The 14,890-nt window shown below is 38.2% G+C and overlaps 1 protein-coding gene across 1 annotated transcript in view; it reads right to left on the minus strand.

Moving 5' to 3' along the window:
• Positions 1-563: 563 nt before the first annotated feature.
• Positions 564-14,890, minus strand: part of PCDH7 (protocadherin 7) — a 390,709-nt gene continuing 376,382 nt past the window's right edge. Inside the window, exon 3 of the mRNA XM_039542047.1 lies at positions 564-4,870. Coding sequence (XP_039397981.1) covers positions 4,491-4,870 — 380 coding nt within the window. The 3' untranslated portion in view covers positions 564-4,490. The remainder of the gene's footprint in view (positions 4,871-14,890) is intronic.

The following is a 14,890-nucleotide window of genomic DNA, read 5'->3' on the forward strand; positions in this document are numbered from 1 at the left end:
ACTGCATCCTTTCTGATCAGACATTTCATCCTAATTGTTAATACTACTGAACTTTTTTTTAAAAAAGGAGAACTAGACATGCCTTTTTACCCCCAAGGAGTAAATTGCTTTTTTATTGTATGAATAAACACAGCTGTACTTTTACTTAGGTTTTTTTTTCCCCCCACTTGAATGTAAACATTTTCTAAATGCTTTAAAAAGACAGGTCACTTTCAACGTTAATGGGAAAGAAGTACTACCATGCCAAATATTTCACTTCTCCAGTTAAAACAGGCCAAGTAGTAGTCAGAACTTGAAGTGCGGAATGTAACTAATCCATAGTGTACTTCACTACAGAGAAAAGTAATGCCACAGTTACATTGCCAGCTGAAGTGGCCAGTTACCAGAGCAGCATTCTTTTCTTTTCTTTTTTTTTTTTTATCATGCATGAAATAGATCTGAATGTTCTGCTCAAACTAGCCTGTGAATTTGTTCACTGTCTTCCTACCAAAGTGAAATAACCTGTCAGAGAAAGTACGCTGGCAAATAGGCAACCATTTGAACATGTTATATTTTTAATTTGCAGAGACAAAAATGACAAGCAATTTATTTACATAAAACTGTACAAAAGCAAATTAAATTATGTAAAATATTTCATAAATAGAGGTGGACTAGCGTTTAATACATTTTGCCATGTTTAGCATAGGTGCGTGCATAGTGACTCATAATAAACAATGATAAATTGTTCTCTGCTTCACTATCAACATCCAAGTTGCAGAACAATAGTCAATGATTAATATTACAAAACAGATCGTACCACACTGAATGCAAGTGCTTTAAAATTTAGGAAAAAAAGTTGTCTGAAAGTGTACCCCAGGTAGCTGGAAAATGATGCCTTCTTCCATGTGTTATGCTCTTCAGGCAGCAGCTCAGTTTAATTGCTGGCCTACATTAATTTCTACTGTTGTCCTCTACTCTCTTTCATTTCTTAAGGAAACACTGTATATTTATAACTGAGATAACATAAGAAACTGCTTTGTTGTTCAAGTTCCTTAAAAGCCTTTTAGCAACAGCTGTATTTATGGCAGATTCATTTGGCCTTGCTCTACATTTACTACTTGATAACTTCCTAGGATAGCCTTTCAGCCAAGCATCTTCGATCCCGTTTTAGTTCTTCCTCACATAAAAATAATGTCTACCTTGGTTTTTTTCTGAAACTCAGGCAGCAGGCCAGTCAGAAACCATATTGAATAATATAGTAGATCTGGAGGTTCAGAGGGAGCATTAGATTTTAGACTGAAGCTACAGACTTCTCTAATACATATAAAGTTATATAGTTATGCATCATCTATAAATGTGTCCTAATGTAAAATACATGCAAAGTTCATTGGAGTTTCCCATGGAAGGAAAAAAAGGACATTTTTTATACTGTACAACCAAAATGAAATGGCAGCTAAAAGCAATTAAGAGACACTAAATCATCAATTTTCCTGGCAAAATGAACTTATGACACCTTGCTAAATAACTATATGATATTTATCTATTGTAATCTATACTGTAGTCTTCCAGGCAGTAGATTGGAAGGAAAACAAAAAAGCAGCACATACCTAAGCTACAATCTGGTTTTCATAATCAAAGATACTTAAGACTGGTCCAATATCTGAGTTTGGCAGAAGGCATTTTTTTAAATATATTATTTATAATTTATCAGAAAATAAACAGGGATCAATATACAGGTTCAAAAAAGTTGGGAATAGCCCATTGCCCCTCAGTGCCCAACCCAATCACCTTTCTACTATAACAACAGGTATAAAAGGCACAGTTGCATATTTTGCATTCGCTCTAAATTTTTTTTACGTCATTTTGTTTTATGTGTTTATTTTTACAAAAGCACTCTATATATGGAGTGGCACCAGATAAACCTATTTCAAATGAAAAAAACTACAAACACAAAATTTATTTCTGTGTCATGCCAGGTCATAATAGTAATTGACATGTTATGACAGGTAGTTCTACTAGAAGTACTGTGAATATTTAAAGTACATTGATTTTTTTTTATTATTCTTTTCACACCCATTTTAGTTCTAAGGAGTTGCTCACAAGTAAATGACAATGGCATGACTGCCTTATGTGGTGCAAAAACAGGTGAGTGACTGCTGATCCATTTAATCTGAAGGTCTTGTATGACCTGTATTATTAGCTTTTTAGACAAAGGGTTTAAAGATATATTTAAACAAGTCATCTAGTGGTTTTCAACTGTAGTATTAAAATAAAAAGTTCCTATTAAAGAAAAAAAGTTTTGTTGAACATCTGTTATGCAATTCTGTATTCTGTTGAAGCGTGCAATAAAATTGTGTATACAGTACATAAGCATCTTTAGAATCTTTTTTTTTTCCTTAACAGGTACTTACAGATTATACAATGCAGTAACTGCTCTTTACAGTCTCATCATAAAGTACTAATTTGCATCTCTCCATAATTTAAATAATTAAATGTAAAAAAGTTCAATTATTAATCTTTGTTTTAATATTTTTCCTTCATAACATGTCTCCATTCATCATAACTTCTACACACAAACTAGCATCAAAAAGAAAAACTAAACTTAAGAGGGGAATGTAATGGCCAAAAAGGGCACCCCTCTATATAGAGAAGAGAATTTGAAAAGTAAATGTCGTGATGAGTTGTACTGATTTATCAACCTATATTTCAGGCTGCTTAATGTTATATTTTCTATGTAATTCTTCAAAAGGAAGAAACTACCCAAAGCTACATTGTGACTACAGTCTACTAGACAGCCATCTAGCCATGCCCTAATGCCAGGTTAAACCCCCAAGGATTTGAATGTTTGCAGCCTTCTCAAACTGTCCGCACTGTGTTGACTGATTGTCATTTTCATCTGAATGTCTGAATTCAGTATTCAATTATTACTACATCATCAGCTACGAAGCAACTAGCTCAAGTTCTGCACATTTTGTTGCTTTTATTGCACAAAAACCTGTTTTGTTTCCTATTCCCTTTAAGAAGTGCATACTGTGAGAATCGTCACTGGCCATAGCTCTTTGCTATCACGATTAGTTTGGATTCCCTGTGACTTCTCTCAATCTACCGTGTAAAGTATCACATCAATGTTCACGTCAGTCTGACCGTTTGTTACCCTTCTTAAGTGTGTTGAGTCTTGACATTGTTTCATATTGCACAGGACTGTTTTAATGCACTTGTGTTTCAAGAAAACCTGCATCATACCTTTGACAAATGCAATTGGTAATCTGCAACATTGATGACAAAAGATTTAGCAAGCATACCTTGCACTGTGAAAAGAAGAAATTTTATGCGACTTGCAATATACTCTTGTCATTGCATCACACCATTTCCCACCCCCATCCACCTTCCCCCAAAAGTGTTCTGGGTGACATCAACACAGCCTCCGATTCTTTTTTTATAGCCTTTTGGAAAATATTCCCTGGAACTGGCAGTGTCATATCATACAGCAGATGCCGTATGTTGTTATAACATTATCTGCAAACATCTTAGCAGTTCCTTTGGGCATTCTACTAAAATCCATTGAAGTAGTAGTAGGTCATCTGGGCTTGTGGACTATGCTGCTGTGCAAAATGTAATTGAATGTGTATTTGTGTGTGCATGCCTATGGTTTGTGGGTACACTAGATTTCTAAGCCAAGACCAAATATTTAGCAATTCCCCTGATCCATAGTGCGATCTTTGGCCTTTTTAGTTACTATGATCATCCCAACTAGATATACGTTTTGTCCAAAATAACATGAGTTTAACAGTTTATCATTAGTATGCTACGGTACATATGACATTAATTTTGTTATGCTGAAGTAAGCCGATAGAGAGTTCATTCTATGGATAAAACAGAACCCAGAGTTCATGATTCATAGGGAAATATGCCATCTTTTGGACTGCAGTCTCAGGCTGAGTATAATTCTCTTGCTTCAAGCCTCAGGTGAGAATATTAAAGCTGTGATCTTCACAAAGTGCCTATTAATGGTCATCCCTTTATATTTACCTCTATAGTTGTACGGTTTCTAAAGGATCATCCCTGATGGGGATCAGCAATATACAGATGATATGCTTGGAGTATATTTTCCCTGACCTGTTATCCTTAACAAGCCAGATGACAATCAAACAAAATCAGAGTGGCTTAAATCATGCTTCAGCAGAGGGGTAACCACATTGTGTTGTGTTCTTTTAATCAGGCTTGTTACCATGAAAGCAATTTGCAACCAGAAATTTAAGAAAATAAAAATCAGTGAGGGGGATTAGACATGCAAGTAACAACAATGGTTTCTACATTGTACAGTATAGTCAGGCAGACTATATAATTAAATGCCTGATATGGAGGCAGAAGTGGCAGGCAAAGCTTTTGTCTCTTTGGTGGCCCCCTCTTTCCCCCCCCCCTTTTTTCGTGCTAAACTGTTTTGATTTTAAGATTTTTTGCCCCTTTTCCTTCTTATACATGAATGAACCTTGTTGTGGCTTCTTTATAACCTACAGGTAAACTTCTCTTCTAGTTAGAGTATTGACAGGAGATGGCTTGTATTCCCCTGTCTGTGTAAGGGGGATATCCTCTGGATTGGCTTCCTCATTTTTGCTGAAGCTAGCTGCGTTGAAGGTCTCATAGGATGAGGTCAACTTTTTGTTCAGGAGGTTTCTGTTGCGATCACCCATGAGGGAGGCTTCTCCATTGGCCAGCTTTTCCTGACTGCCCCGTTCATCAACGGGCATGAAGGTGGAGAGTTTTGGCTGGCTCTTCTGCTTCCTTTCAGGCGAAGTGCGAACTGGCATCCAGCAGGAGTCCGAGTGACCAAATTCATCACACTCTCGAGTACATTTCCCCGTCAGGGCTACATCTGGTAGAGGCCTCGAGTCTGAAAACAGAGGAGAATTTCCTTTTTAAAAATAAACTGAAAATGTCTTCCCTTCCTCAATGTGATTAACGAACTTTTAAAAGAAAATATTTTTTAAAGGTTTTGCATTGACAAAATCTTTAAAGGTAAAAATCACTGAACCGCATGTTAACTTTAATAATACATATGTGTGGGAACAAAGGCACTTCTTGACATATGATATTATTTTAGGCAGAATATTTAACAACTTTTGGTACCAATTAGCTTGTGAATCATAACTTGACTGGATACCCACACTGCCATAATCAGCTAGATGCCTCATTTTGTGCTGCCCATTTTCTTTAACGGATTTAAACACAAAACCTTTCTTCTGGATTCTTTGTGAAACACACTTCAGTATCAGAGGGGTGAGGGTTAGTCTCTGTTTCTCTTTAGCAGAAAATGCAAAGGCTGTTTATAGACAGATGATGTTTTTGCAGCATTTGAGCTAATTACTACTCTGTGATGATGAAGAAGTGAATGCATCACACACAAAAGCTCATGCTGCAAAACATCTGTTAGTCTATAAGGTGCCACAGGATTCTTTGCTGACACTTCAGTATCTTATTAATAGAATCTAAGGCCCTGATCCTCCAAACGCTTATGCACATTCTGTGTGCGAGAAGTCCTGTTGCCATCACCAGGGTTTTGTGGATATAAAAAGTTAAGCCATGTGCATAAATCTTCTCAGGATTGGGGCCTAGGGCCCAGACCCTCAAAGACATTTAGGTGCCTAAATACCTCTGAGGATTAGGGCCCAAGCTGTAAGTACCTGGACATGTAAAAAGCAAATTAATAACAGTAATGGATAAGTGCATGCAACCCCCCTTTTTCAGTCTAATATGTACAGTCAAAGGTGTGTGTGTTCATGTAGGAACCTGACTGCTGAAGTGTTGTCTGAAAGGAAAATGTTTTGTGACTACAATGTGCTGTGGGGAATGCTGCAGTTCTTGACCTCTGAAGCAAAAAATCTTTCAGCTATTATACATGCAGGCCGCTCACTGAAATCAGCTGGGCTTTTGGTTCAGACAGGGCTCAGGACTGCAGCCTGTTAGAGGCAGATATTGTTAAATTATTTTGATATTTACATAATTGCAACTGAAATTAGAAAAGTATGTTCCAAAAATTGGGCAAAATTCTGATACCCTGGTTTACATCGAATAGTACTCTACTCTGTGAGCAATCCCAGTTACTATTAGTCTAATTCAAGTAAGGTACTACTCAGCATGAGGAAGAGTGGCAAAATCTGGTCTTATGTCAATAGGTAGGTTATACACAGTTTTTATCTTAATATTATTATATCATTTAATAGTTTCAGATTAATTACATTTTACCCCATTTCACCTTCTTCTTAACATTTGTTTGCCCTATGATCTTTTTGATTATTATCAAATCCCATTGGGAAATATTTATTGCTTTGCAGTTTAATGAATCAAAAAGAACCCTACATAAATTAACTTTCATTTCTATTATAACTAACCATTTTCCTCCCCAGTTGTATGAAAAGATTTGCAGTGAGTAAGATCTTGGGGTGGGATTTTCACAGGTGCTTAGTGTTGTCTTAAATCTGCACTCATCAGTCAATGGAAAAAAAATCGACTCAGTCCACAATTTCAATGGAAGCAGAGTTATGCCAACAGTCAATGCTTTTGGAAATCCCACCCTTCATGTTTACCCCACCGTGACGCTTACCTGAGGAAGATTACCTGTGGAATTCCCCATAAGGAATACTGAAAAGACTGTACCATCTTACAATTAACTATCATAGAGCACTAAGGGCTAGATTCACAGAGGGATTTAGGTATCACATGTATTCATAAAACCTCCACTAAACTGCCTCTGGATCCTGCAAGTGCCTAAACTCACATGGTACCTATATTCTTGCGGTAAAACTTCCTTAGGTGCTTATGTTCCTGCTTCTGAACATGCACATTGCTGCCTTAAATTAGGCATCGGGATACCAGTCTCCCACCCACGCCCCGGTGTGATTCTTAAACTGGGGAAAGAGAGGAGTTCCTCTGCCTAACTTGCCTATGGGGCTTGATTTTGTAGGTGGGCTCAGAGGCAACTTAATTGTACCCAAAATAGCTCAGGAGGGAAGCCTCCCATAAAACCTTTAGCCCAGTGGTTTGGATACTCACCTGGGATGTAAGAGACCCCTGGTTCACATACCCCTTATACCTAATAAGAGAGTTGAACAGGAGTCTCCTAACTCAGGGGAGTGTCCTTACCACAGGGATATGCATTAGCTTGGCAGAATTTGATTTTTATATTTAGACAGATAATATTGGTGTTTATTTTACAGATTTTTATCTATTTCAATGTTCAGGTTCAGGAAATTATGTGGGGGTCAATAGGAGAGGGTCAGACTATTTAATGAGAGTAGATGTTGATTAAAAAAATTACAGTTTTATAACCACTAACATACAAATTGTCAACATAAGTCAAAATATACAAAGTAAATATCCTTAAATCAAACTCTAATAAATTTTCCAGCAACATTTTTTTTACTTTGCCTATCTGCAAATTTCAATTATTGATAGAAATGTTGTTGTTGGTTTGTATGTGTATGATGAAATTGATGTTTACCTGGATTTACTGATAAAAATCTAATTCTTCCAAACCTAGTTATAGGGTATTCTAATGTAGATCTCAGTCTCTCCTGTTGAAGCTAGGGTGATCAGACAGCAAGTATGAAAAATCAGGACAGGGGGTGGGGGGTAATAGGAGCCTATATAAGAAAAAGAACCAAAAATCGGGACTTCCCTATAAAATTGCAACATCTGGTCACCCTAGTTGCAGCTGTTCCACATTGTATAAATAATTACAGAATCCTTGGAACAGGGGGACTGGGTCCTGGGTTGCCCACATCCTGGATGAGTGCTGTAATCACTATGTTTGAGTCACTCTCATGCATGTGCTCTCTCTTGTTCTGTCTGTCCCAGTGACTATTTATATAAAGCTTCAACAGGCGAGACTGAGAGCTCCACATCAGAATATCCCATAACTCAGCAATTAAGAGTGCTTACCTGAGAGATGTTCAAATCCTTTCTCCCAGTCAGGCAAAGGGGGAATTTGAACCTGTGGTCTCCCACATCTCAAGTGATTATCCTAACCACTAAGCTAAAGGTTATAAAGGATGATGGTGATTTTCCTTATTAAAGCATCACCGAGAATCTGAAACATCAATAGGCACCTCCCTCCAGCCTGGATTTTAGGCACTGAACTCCTGAGTGGGTTAAGGCTGAGAACACACCCTTCTCCCAGTGGCTAGCTGAGGCAGGGAGCTGCCTATCATGCTGACTTTTGTGAATCCCATTCTTAGACACTTATCTCCCTCCACTCAGTGTATAGGAAGCCTGAACACTTAAGGTTTGTGAATCCCAGTGATTTTCTCAGTGCCAAAAAGTTAGACATTGCAACACTTACGTCCCCTTGTGAATCTAGCCATAAGTGTCAAGATTTTCATGAGATCTACTATAAATTCAGTTCATGAATATTTTACACTGTATAGGATTCTCTAATTAAAATAATGTTGTATACTGTTTAATGTTTCAATATCCCACTGACTTCAATAAGAACAGGATTGGATCCTAGATTGGTCAACCATGGTTACTCATCTGTACTTGACAATAAGTTAGGGTTACTTTTTTATTTTTGCTTTTCAAAGACTTTTGAATTTAGGCTCAGCTATGACTCTCACAGTTTTCTTCTTTGGTGATGGATAACAGAAATATTGTCATTTGTCAGCCTATCAATTCTTAAACTACTGTGGCCTGGAAGTTGTATACAGAATGCAGAGACTATAACAGGAAAACTGCACTGTTCATCATGGTTAGCATAGAATTACTCTCACACTCCCTAAAGGTAAGCAGCAAGCATAATAATTTATTACTGAGGCCCATATAATACTGATTTTTAAGCAGGCAAATCATCTTATTTTTTATTTAGAACAAGGCAAAACTCATTCCTACTTATCTTTTCCCCTAATAAAGTCTCTGTTTGAAAATGAATTACAAAATCAATGACCATTCAAAATAATCATATTATTTGAATTACTATTACAACGGTTTTAAATATCTACTGAATGGCAGTATTTGATTGGTTTGCATTTAACATGGCAGTATAAATAAGTAAAAGCATAGTTTCAATTATTTTGAATCAACTACTTACTCCTGGGGAATTCTGAGCCAAAACATTGAAAATTCTCCCCCATCCCCATGTGTCTCTGTGCCCCAACTCAGCCACCTCCTCTCCCTATGTGGCCTTGTACCTGCTCCCCCATCACCATGTGGCCCTGCACCAGCACACCCTGCCCCAGTCTGTCCTCCCTCACTAGCCCTAATGAGCCCCTGTCTGACCCCCCAGCAGCCCCACACTGTCTGTCTGCCCGTAGCCCCTGTCTCCTGATCTGGCCCGATGAGCGCTGTGAAAAAGGCAGGCGCTCTCTTCCCTTGCACCCTCTGGTGGGCAAAAGGTGGAACTGCAACAAACTTTCCAGTGGGAGCTTTTTTCTGTTCAGAAAATTAAAAATATGCCTGGCTTATTAATTATGCACATGCACAGTGGCGCAGCATTTCCCCAGGAATAAACTGGCACATTTTAGGTTATTGTTTTTTCCTTAATATATCAGATAGGGCCTGATCCAATGCCCACTGAAGTCATAAAGTGTCTGCCAACATAAGTAGACATTGTTTGGCACTCCATTGCAACCCTTCCTCCCTTTCAGACAAATGCAAAGTTTGTTTTCAATTTCTTCATTCTGAAACCATGATACTTGCTACTAAATCCAGAAAGTTACAGTGAGATATAATGATACAGTAATTTGAAAACTATTCTTTTGGCTAGCTCTCCTTTCAAGTAGAATTGATTGCATAAGGATACTGTGGTTGTCCTCCAATTGCCTCCTCACCAGCAATGCATTCAAGCCTGTGCTTGAACTTTAAGCAGACAAATACGCCCATTGGATGGAACTACACTTATGTTAAAAGTTAAGCATTTGCTGGAGTACTTTGGGGTGGAATTTTCAAAAGCACTGTAGGTGTCAATGGCAGTAGAGCTAGGACAATTCTGAGTGCTTATCAAAATCCCACCCTTGCTAAATAGGGATAGGATTAGTTATGTGTTTAAAGTTGTTTAAATACTTTGTTGAAATTGAGCCTTGTTTATTTAGCTGCTGTAATGTGGCATATCAAAGGTGTCCAACATTATGCTGCATTTCAGGAATATTTTTCTTCTTTATGAAGTGCATTAACCTTATATTCCATATAACCCACCGCATAAAATTATTTCACCTACCAAGTAATTAATACTATTCCTACTGATTTCGGGTCCAGATTGAAATGCAGTGATCTTACATTTTTATCTCTTCATAATCAAGAGCTGCTAGCTCCCAGATGAGACTAATTTCTACTTTTTACATTTAAATAAAAGTTGTTTTACCTGCAGCATAATCCACATCCAAACACATCTGCAGCAATGAGACAATGTTTTAAATAAAGAACTCATTTTAAAATTAAACCCTTCAGTGGAGACCACACTACTAACTGACAAGCCTAATCGGATAAGACATATTGCAGTATTTGTCATCACAGTTGGTAGATAAATCATCAAGAAAGACTAAACCAGATTTCTATCATAGTCCCATATCTTAAAACTCCATAGGTACATCTAACACTGAGCCACCCCCCTTCCCCAAAATTAAAAACCTGTGGCAGTGAATCTCAAAGCCGGTGTCAATTAACTTGGCCTTGTACTATGGAACAAAGCTAGCAGTGTCAACGTTTGGGCTCAGGCTGGAGCCCAGGCTCAGAGATCCTCTTCCATCAAAGCCCAGGCTCCAACCCAAACCTGAACATCTACATTGTTATTTTTAGCCCTGTAGCGTGAGCCTGAATCAGCTGAGCCAGGCCCCAAGACTTCCTGCTGAAGGTCCTCTTTTGCACTGCAGACATATCCTTTGACTCAACCAGATGCTTTAAAATGTCAATGATAAAAAAATCTATCACTGTGCTAATGAGTAAGAGAATGATCCTTATGGGACAGTATTCCTCCTTGTATAGATTTTCTTATTATTGTTATAGTTTTTATTTTGTACATACACTACTCATTTTAATCCCACTTTTTTTTAAATAAAAAAGAACAGTATCTCTATTCCATATCCTCCCATACACTGCAGATAGTCTTTCACCTTTACATATCACTTGTCTTCTTAGCATAGACATTTTAAAACCAGATACCTAAAGTTGGGCTACTGTGTCCAGGTTTAGGCATCTAAAAAAAGCAGTCACATTTCAAAAAATTCTTGGGCACTCAACAGTTTCCATTAAGTTCAGTGGAAGCTTCTGGAAATTTTGCAGTTTTAGACAACCAGATCACTTACTTGAGTGCCTAAATTTAGAAGCCACATCTTGGACTGAAACTAACTTCTTTAGGGCAATGTTTGCAAAGCATCTAGCATATGTTGTGGCAACTACCAGGTTACAAATAAAATAATACTAGCACTTATTCTTTCTGCTTTATGGAGGTTGGAAATATGCGTGAGTACCTGGGCTGCAAGAGACCAGAAAATGTCCAATATTCCACTTCTACATGAAGCATTAGTGCCCAAGTCTAAACTGCAGCATGTTGTTACTTATTATTTTCCAACCTAGAGGAAACTGCACTGAAAAAAGGAGATTATCCAACTCGTGCATCTGCTGATGCACATAGCACGGCAGTACATCACAAAAAGTGAGATAGATGAGGCATTGGGCAGGACATGTATAACCGTGTGGCTCAGTTTCTAGCCCACTTGACTGTTCTTTGTCTCTTCTCTCCTTGCCTATAACACAAAGTATAAAAATTTAGGTTCTCTTCCCCAATCTCTTAGGATCATCCTGGTCCCCATCACTTTGGGCAGGAAACACAGGAAGACATATCTTTCCTATAGTTTGAATTCTCCCCACTGACTACACTTGGTATTTTTAAAATATCACCTTTTTGTATGACGTGCTGTTGATACTTTTACAGGAGTGTTTTCCAAAATGTAAGGTGTGCCATTTGAGGGGTTGTGTGTGTGTAGGACCAGCCAGGCATGCACAAACAGGTCTGTCAATTGTTTTGCAATCTCACTTTGAGGGTGGAGGGGGAGAGTTGTTGTGAAGGGGGAAGGTCTCTAGCTGCCACGATTGTAAAGAAAACCTTAAAAACAGGAAGCCAGCGTACATGATGTATGTCATCTGCTTGAGTTTTCTGAGAGCCTAAAACAATAGCTTTGAGCTGTGAACTGTCCCCTTCATTTCAGCAGGTGATAACTCAGCTGTTAATAATAATACATTAAATGCTAATAGAAACAATTTTACTACTCTTCAAAGCATATGCAAAAAGATGAAATATATTGTGGAAAGCTACACCACAGTTTCTCTGTGTGCAGGTGTGGGGAGGGGTGCATAGGACCATTTGGGGGAGGGAGATGCCACATATGATGCATAAAATGATGATATATAACAACATATTGAGGTGTTAAGGGGGACATAGTTAGTGTTATTTTCATTAAAGGGAGGGTTTGAAAAATATGGGGCACACTGATTTATAGAATCTAAATTAGGTGAGGGCTCTGATGTGCACCCTAAAGCAACACCCATAATAATCATGTATGTAATTATTGATTACATTTTTTAAATTTTGTTGAATTTCAGAGTTATTTTTTTAAATGCCTGTCTTGTGTTTTCTGTGATTCCTTTGTATAAGAGTATGCAAATAAGGGAGGTTATTTATATGCATGTATATGTTTATGAGATTGTGGATGGCTGTTGCTTTAGGGCTAGAAGGATTGCTTATTATCAGGAAACCAAGGCACCTAACACTGCAGAGAGAAAGTGTGATTCACATTAAGATAGAACTGCATCATTTGTTTTATTGTTTTTTGTTTTGTTCTGTTTTTTTTTCTAGGAGGTTAACATCCATGGAGCAGTAAACTCTGGCAAGCATAAACAAAGTGGTATAAACCCCACACACCACAATCAAGTAGCTCAGACTGTAATCCCACCCTCCTTTTAAACACACAGATACACACACTGCAGAAGTACCATTAATATGTACACCTATTCAGATTGTGGACATCCCTATAGACATACCATTCCCACACAATCACTTCCTATGTAGCTTTGTGTTCACAGACAGCATCATATTAAGAATCCCTAGCTCTTAAAGCTCTTTTCGTCAGTAGATCTCAGAGCACTTTACAAAGGAAGTCAATTTCATTATCCCCATTTTACAGATGGGGAAACAGAGTCATAAAGGCAGGCAAAATTACCTGCTCAAGGTCACCAAGTGGGCCAGCACCAGAGGTAGGAATAGAACTCAGGTCTTCTGAGTCATAGTCCGGTTTTCTCACCAGATAAATCCGGATTGTTCTTTGGAGCCCACCCTTCTCTTACACACCACACAAAAATGCTGGCACAGTCACAGTTCCTGGACTCGAGGGTCCACATACACTAGTTACACCTGCTCCTGGAGGTGTAAATCACCCAAAAATGCATGGAGTCATTGCTTTCTTATCCCCACAGCTGCACAAAAGGTATAGTACAGCTTGTGCACACCCACTGTGTGTTGGGATGCTGGGGGAAAGTCTGTGCTTCTTGAGGCACAAATCTTACCCCAGAGCTCTTCCGAGAGAAGTTGGCTCTGCACTAGTCCCAACACAGGGCTTGTCTAAATAACACCATTAAGCCCATAATATCTAAAGTAGGAATCATGTAATCATGTGGAGTTATGAGCAGTGGTCGCTGCCATGTAAGGGAATATCAGAGGATGAGCATGCAGATTATTCTGCCTCCCCTGCATGAGCACATCCCTTTACACCACTCTGTAGTTCCAGCTGTCAAGGTCCTATAAATTATGTCCTTGCAGTGTTTCCAGAAAGCCATAAAAAGAGCAGCCAGTTTCTTCCTTGCTCTTTCTCATTGACAGTATGGTGAGTTTGAGCTTGGCTCAAGATATATATTTTTGTCCACCTCCATTCCCTTTCCTCACCTTACACTTCCCTGCAACATATGTTCCTTACCCACCTTGCATAAATATATTGCAACCTGAGATGCATATTATAATAATAAATGATAGTATACCAAGCTTGTGTAATTAAACAAGAGCCCAGGTACGTAGTTTCATAGTAAAGTCTCGTGTATAAACCATAAAAGAAGAATCAACTACTGTATATTACCAGAGAAAAAACAATGCAGAATGTAACTGAGATGATGCATGGTATACTGCTACACTTAAGAAAACTGAGCAAATATATGGTTGTCACAGCATTACTGCCTTGGAAATCCCTACCTCCTAATTGCAGCAATTCAGTGAGCTGCACCTCAGTCAGTACTATGGCATTTTCTGACATGCCGAGACACTATTAAAATACTTAAACACTTTTGAAAGCATCAGCGACTTCTTTCTCTGCACCTTAGGCTAAACACAGTTAAACAGCAATTGAACATATCTCAAGAAGCATTTACTGCCCCAAGGCTTGGACTGCTGTCATTCTGAATGTGGCATTCTCATGTACTGTAGAGATAGCGCATGCCATCTCTAAAGCAGTCTTCCTGAATAAAGTCAAACACAAATCTGCTGTTTGAGACATGCAAACTGCTCCACAGTAATAATATACATTAATTGCTTTTGGACTAAGATCATTTCATACATATTGTGCCAAATCCCAAGGTCCTTTTAAGTGTTTAATAAATAAATTAATGAAATGATTTGGAGCATGGCATGGCTTATATGTGAAGAAAGACTGAAATGATTAAGACTGTGTAGTTCAGGAAGGAGGTATGAGAGAAGGATATAAAATATCGGATAGCAAATTATTTCCTTCTTGTAATACAAAATGAAAGGAACATATCAAAAGCAACACATTTAAAAGTGATGAAAAAATATTTCCTACCCAATGCATAATTAACCTGGGAAACTCATTGCCACAAGGTATCACTGAGTTCCAGATCTTAGCAGGATTGAAAAAAGGATAAG

The sequence above is a fragment of the Mauremys reevesii genome, linkage group 5, assembly GCF_016161935.1.
Source record: "Mauremys reevesii isolate NIE-2019 linkage group 5, ASM1616193v1, whole genome shotgun sequence".
In the NCBI taxonomy this organism is placed as follows: Eukaryota; Metazoa; Chordata; order Testudines; family Geoemydidae; genus Mauremys; species Mauremys reevesii.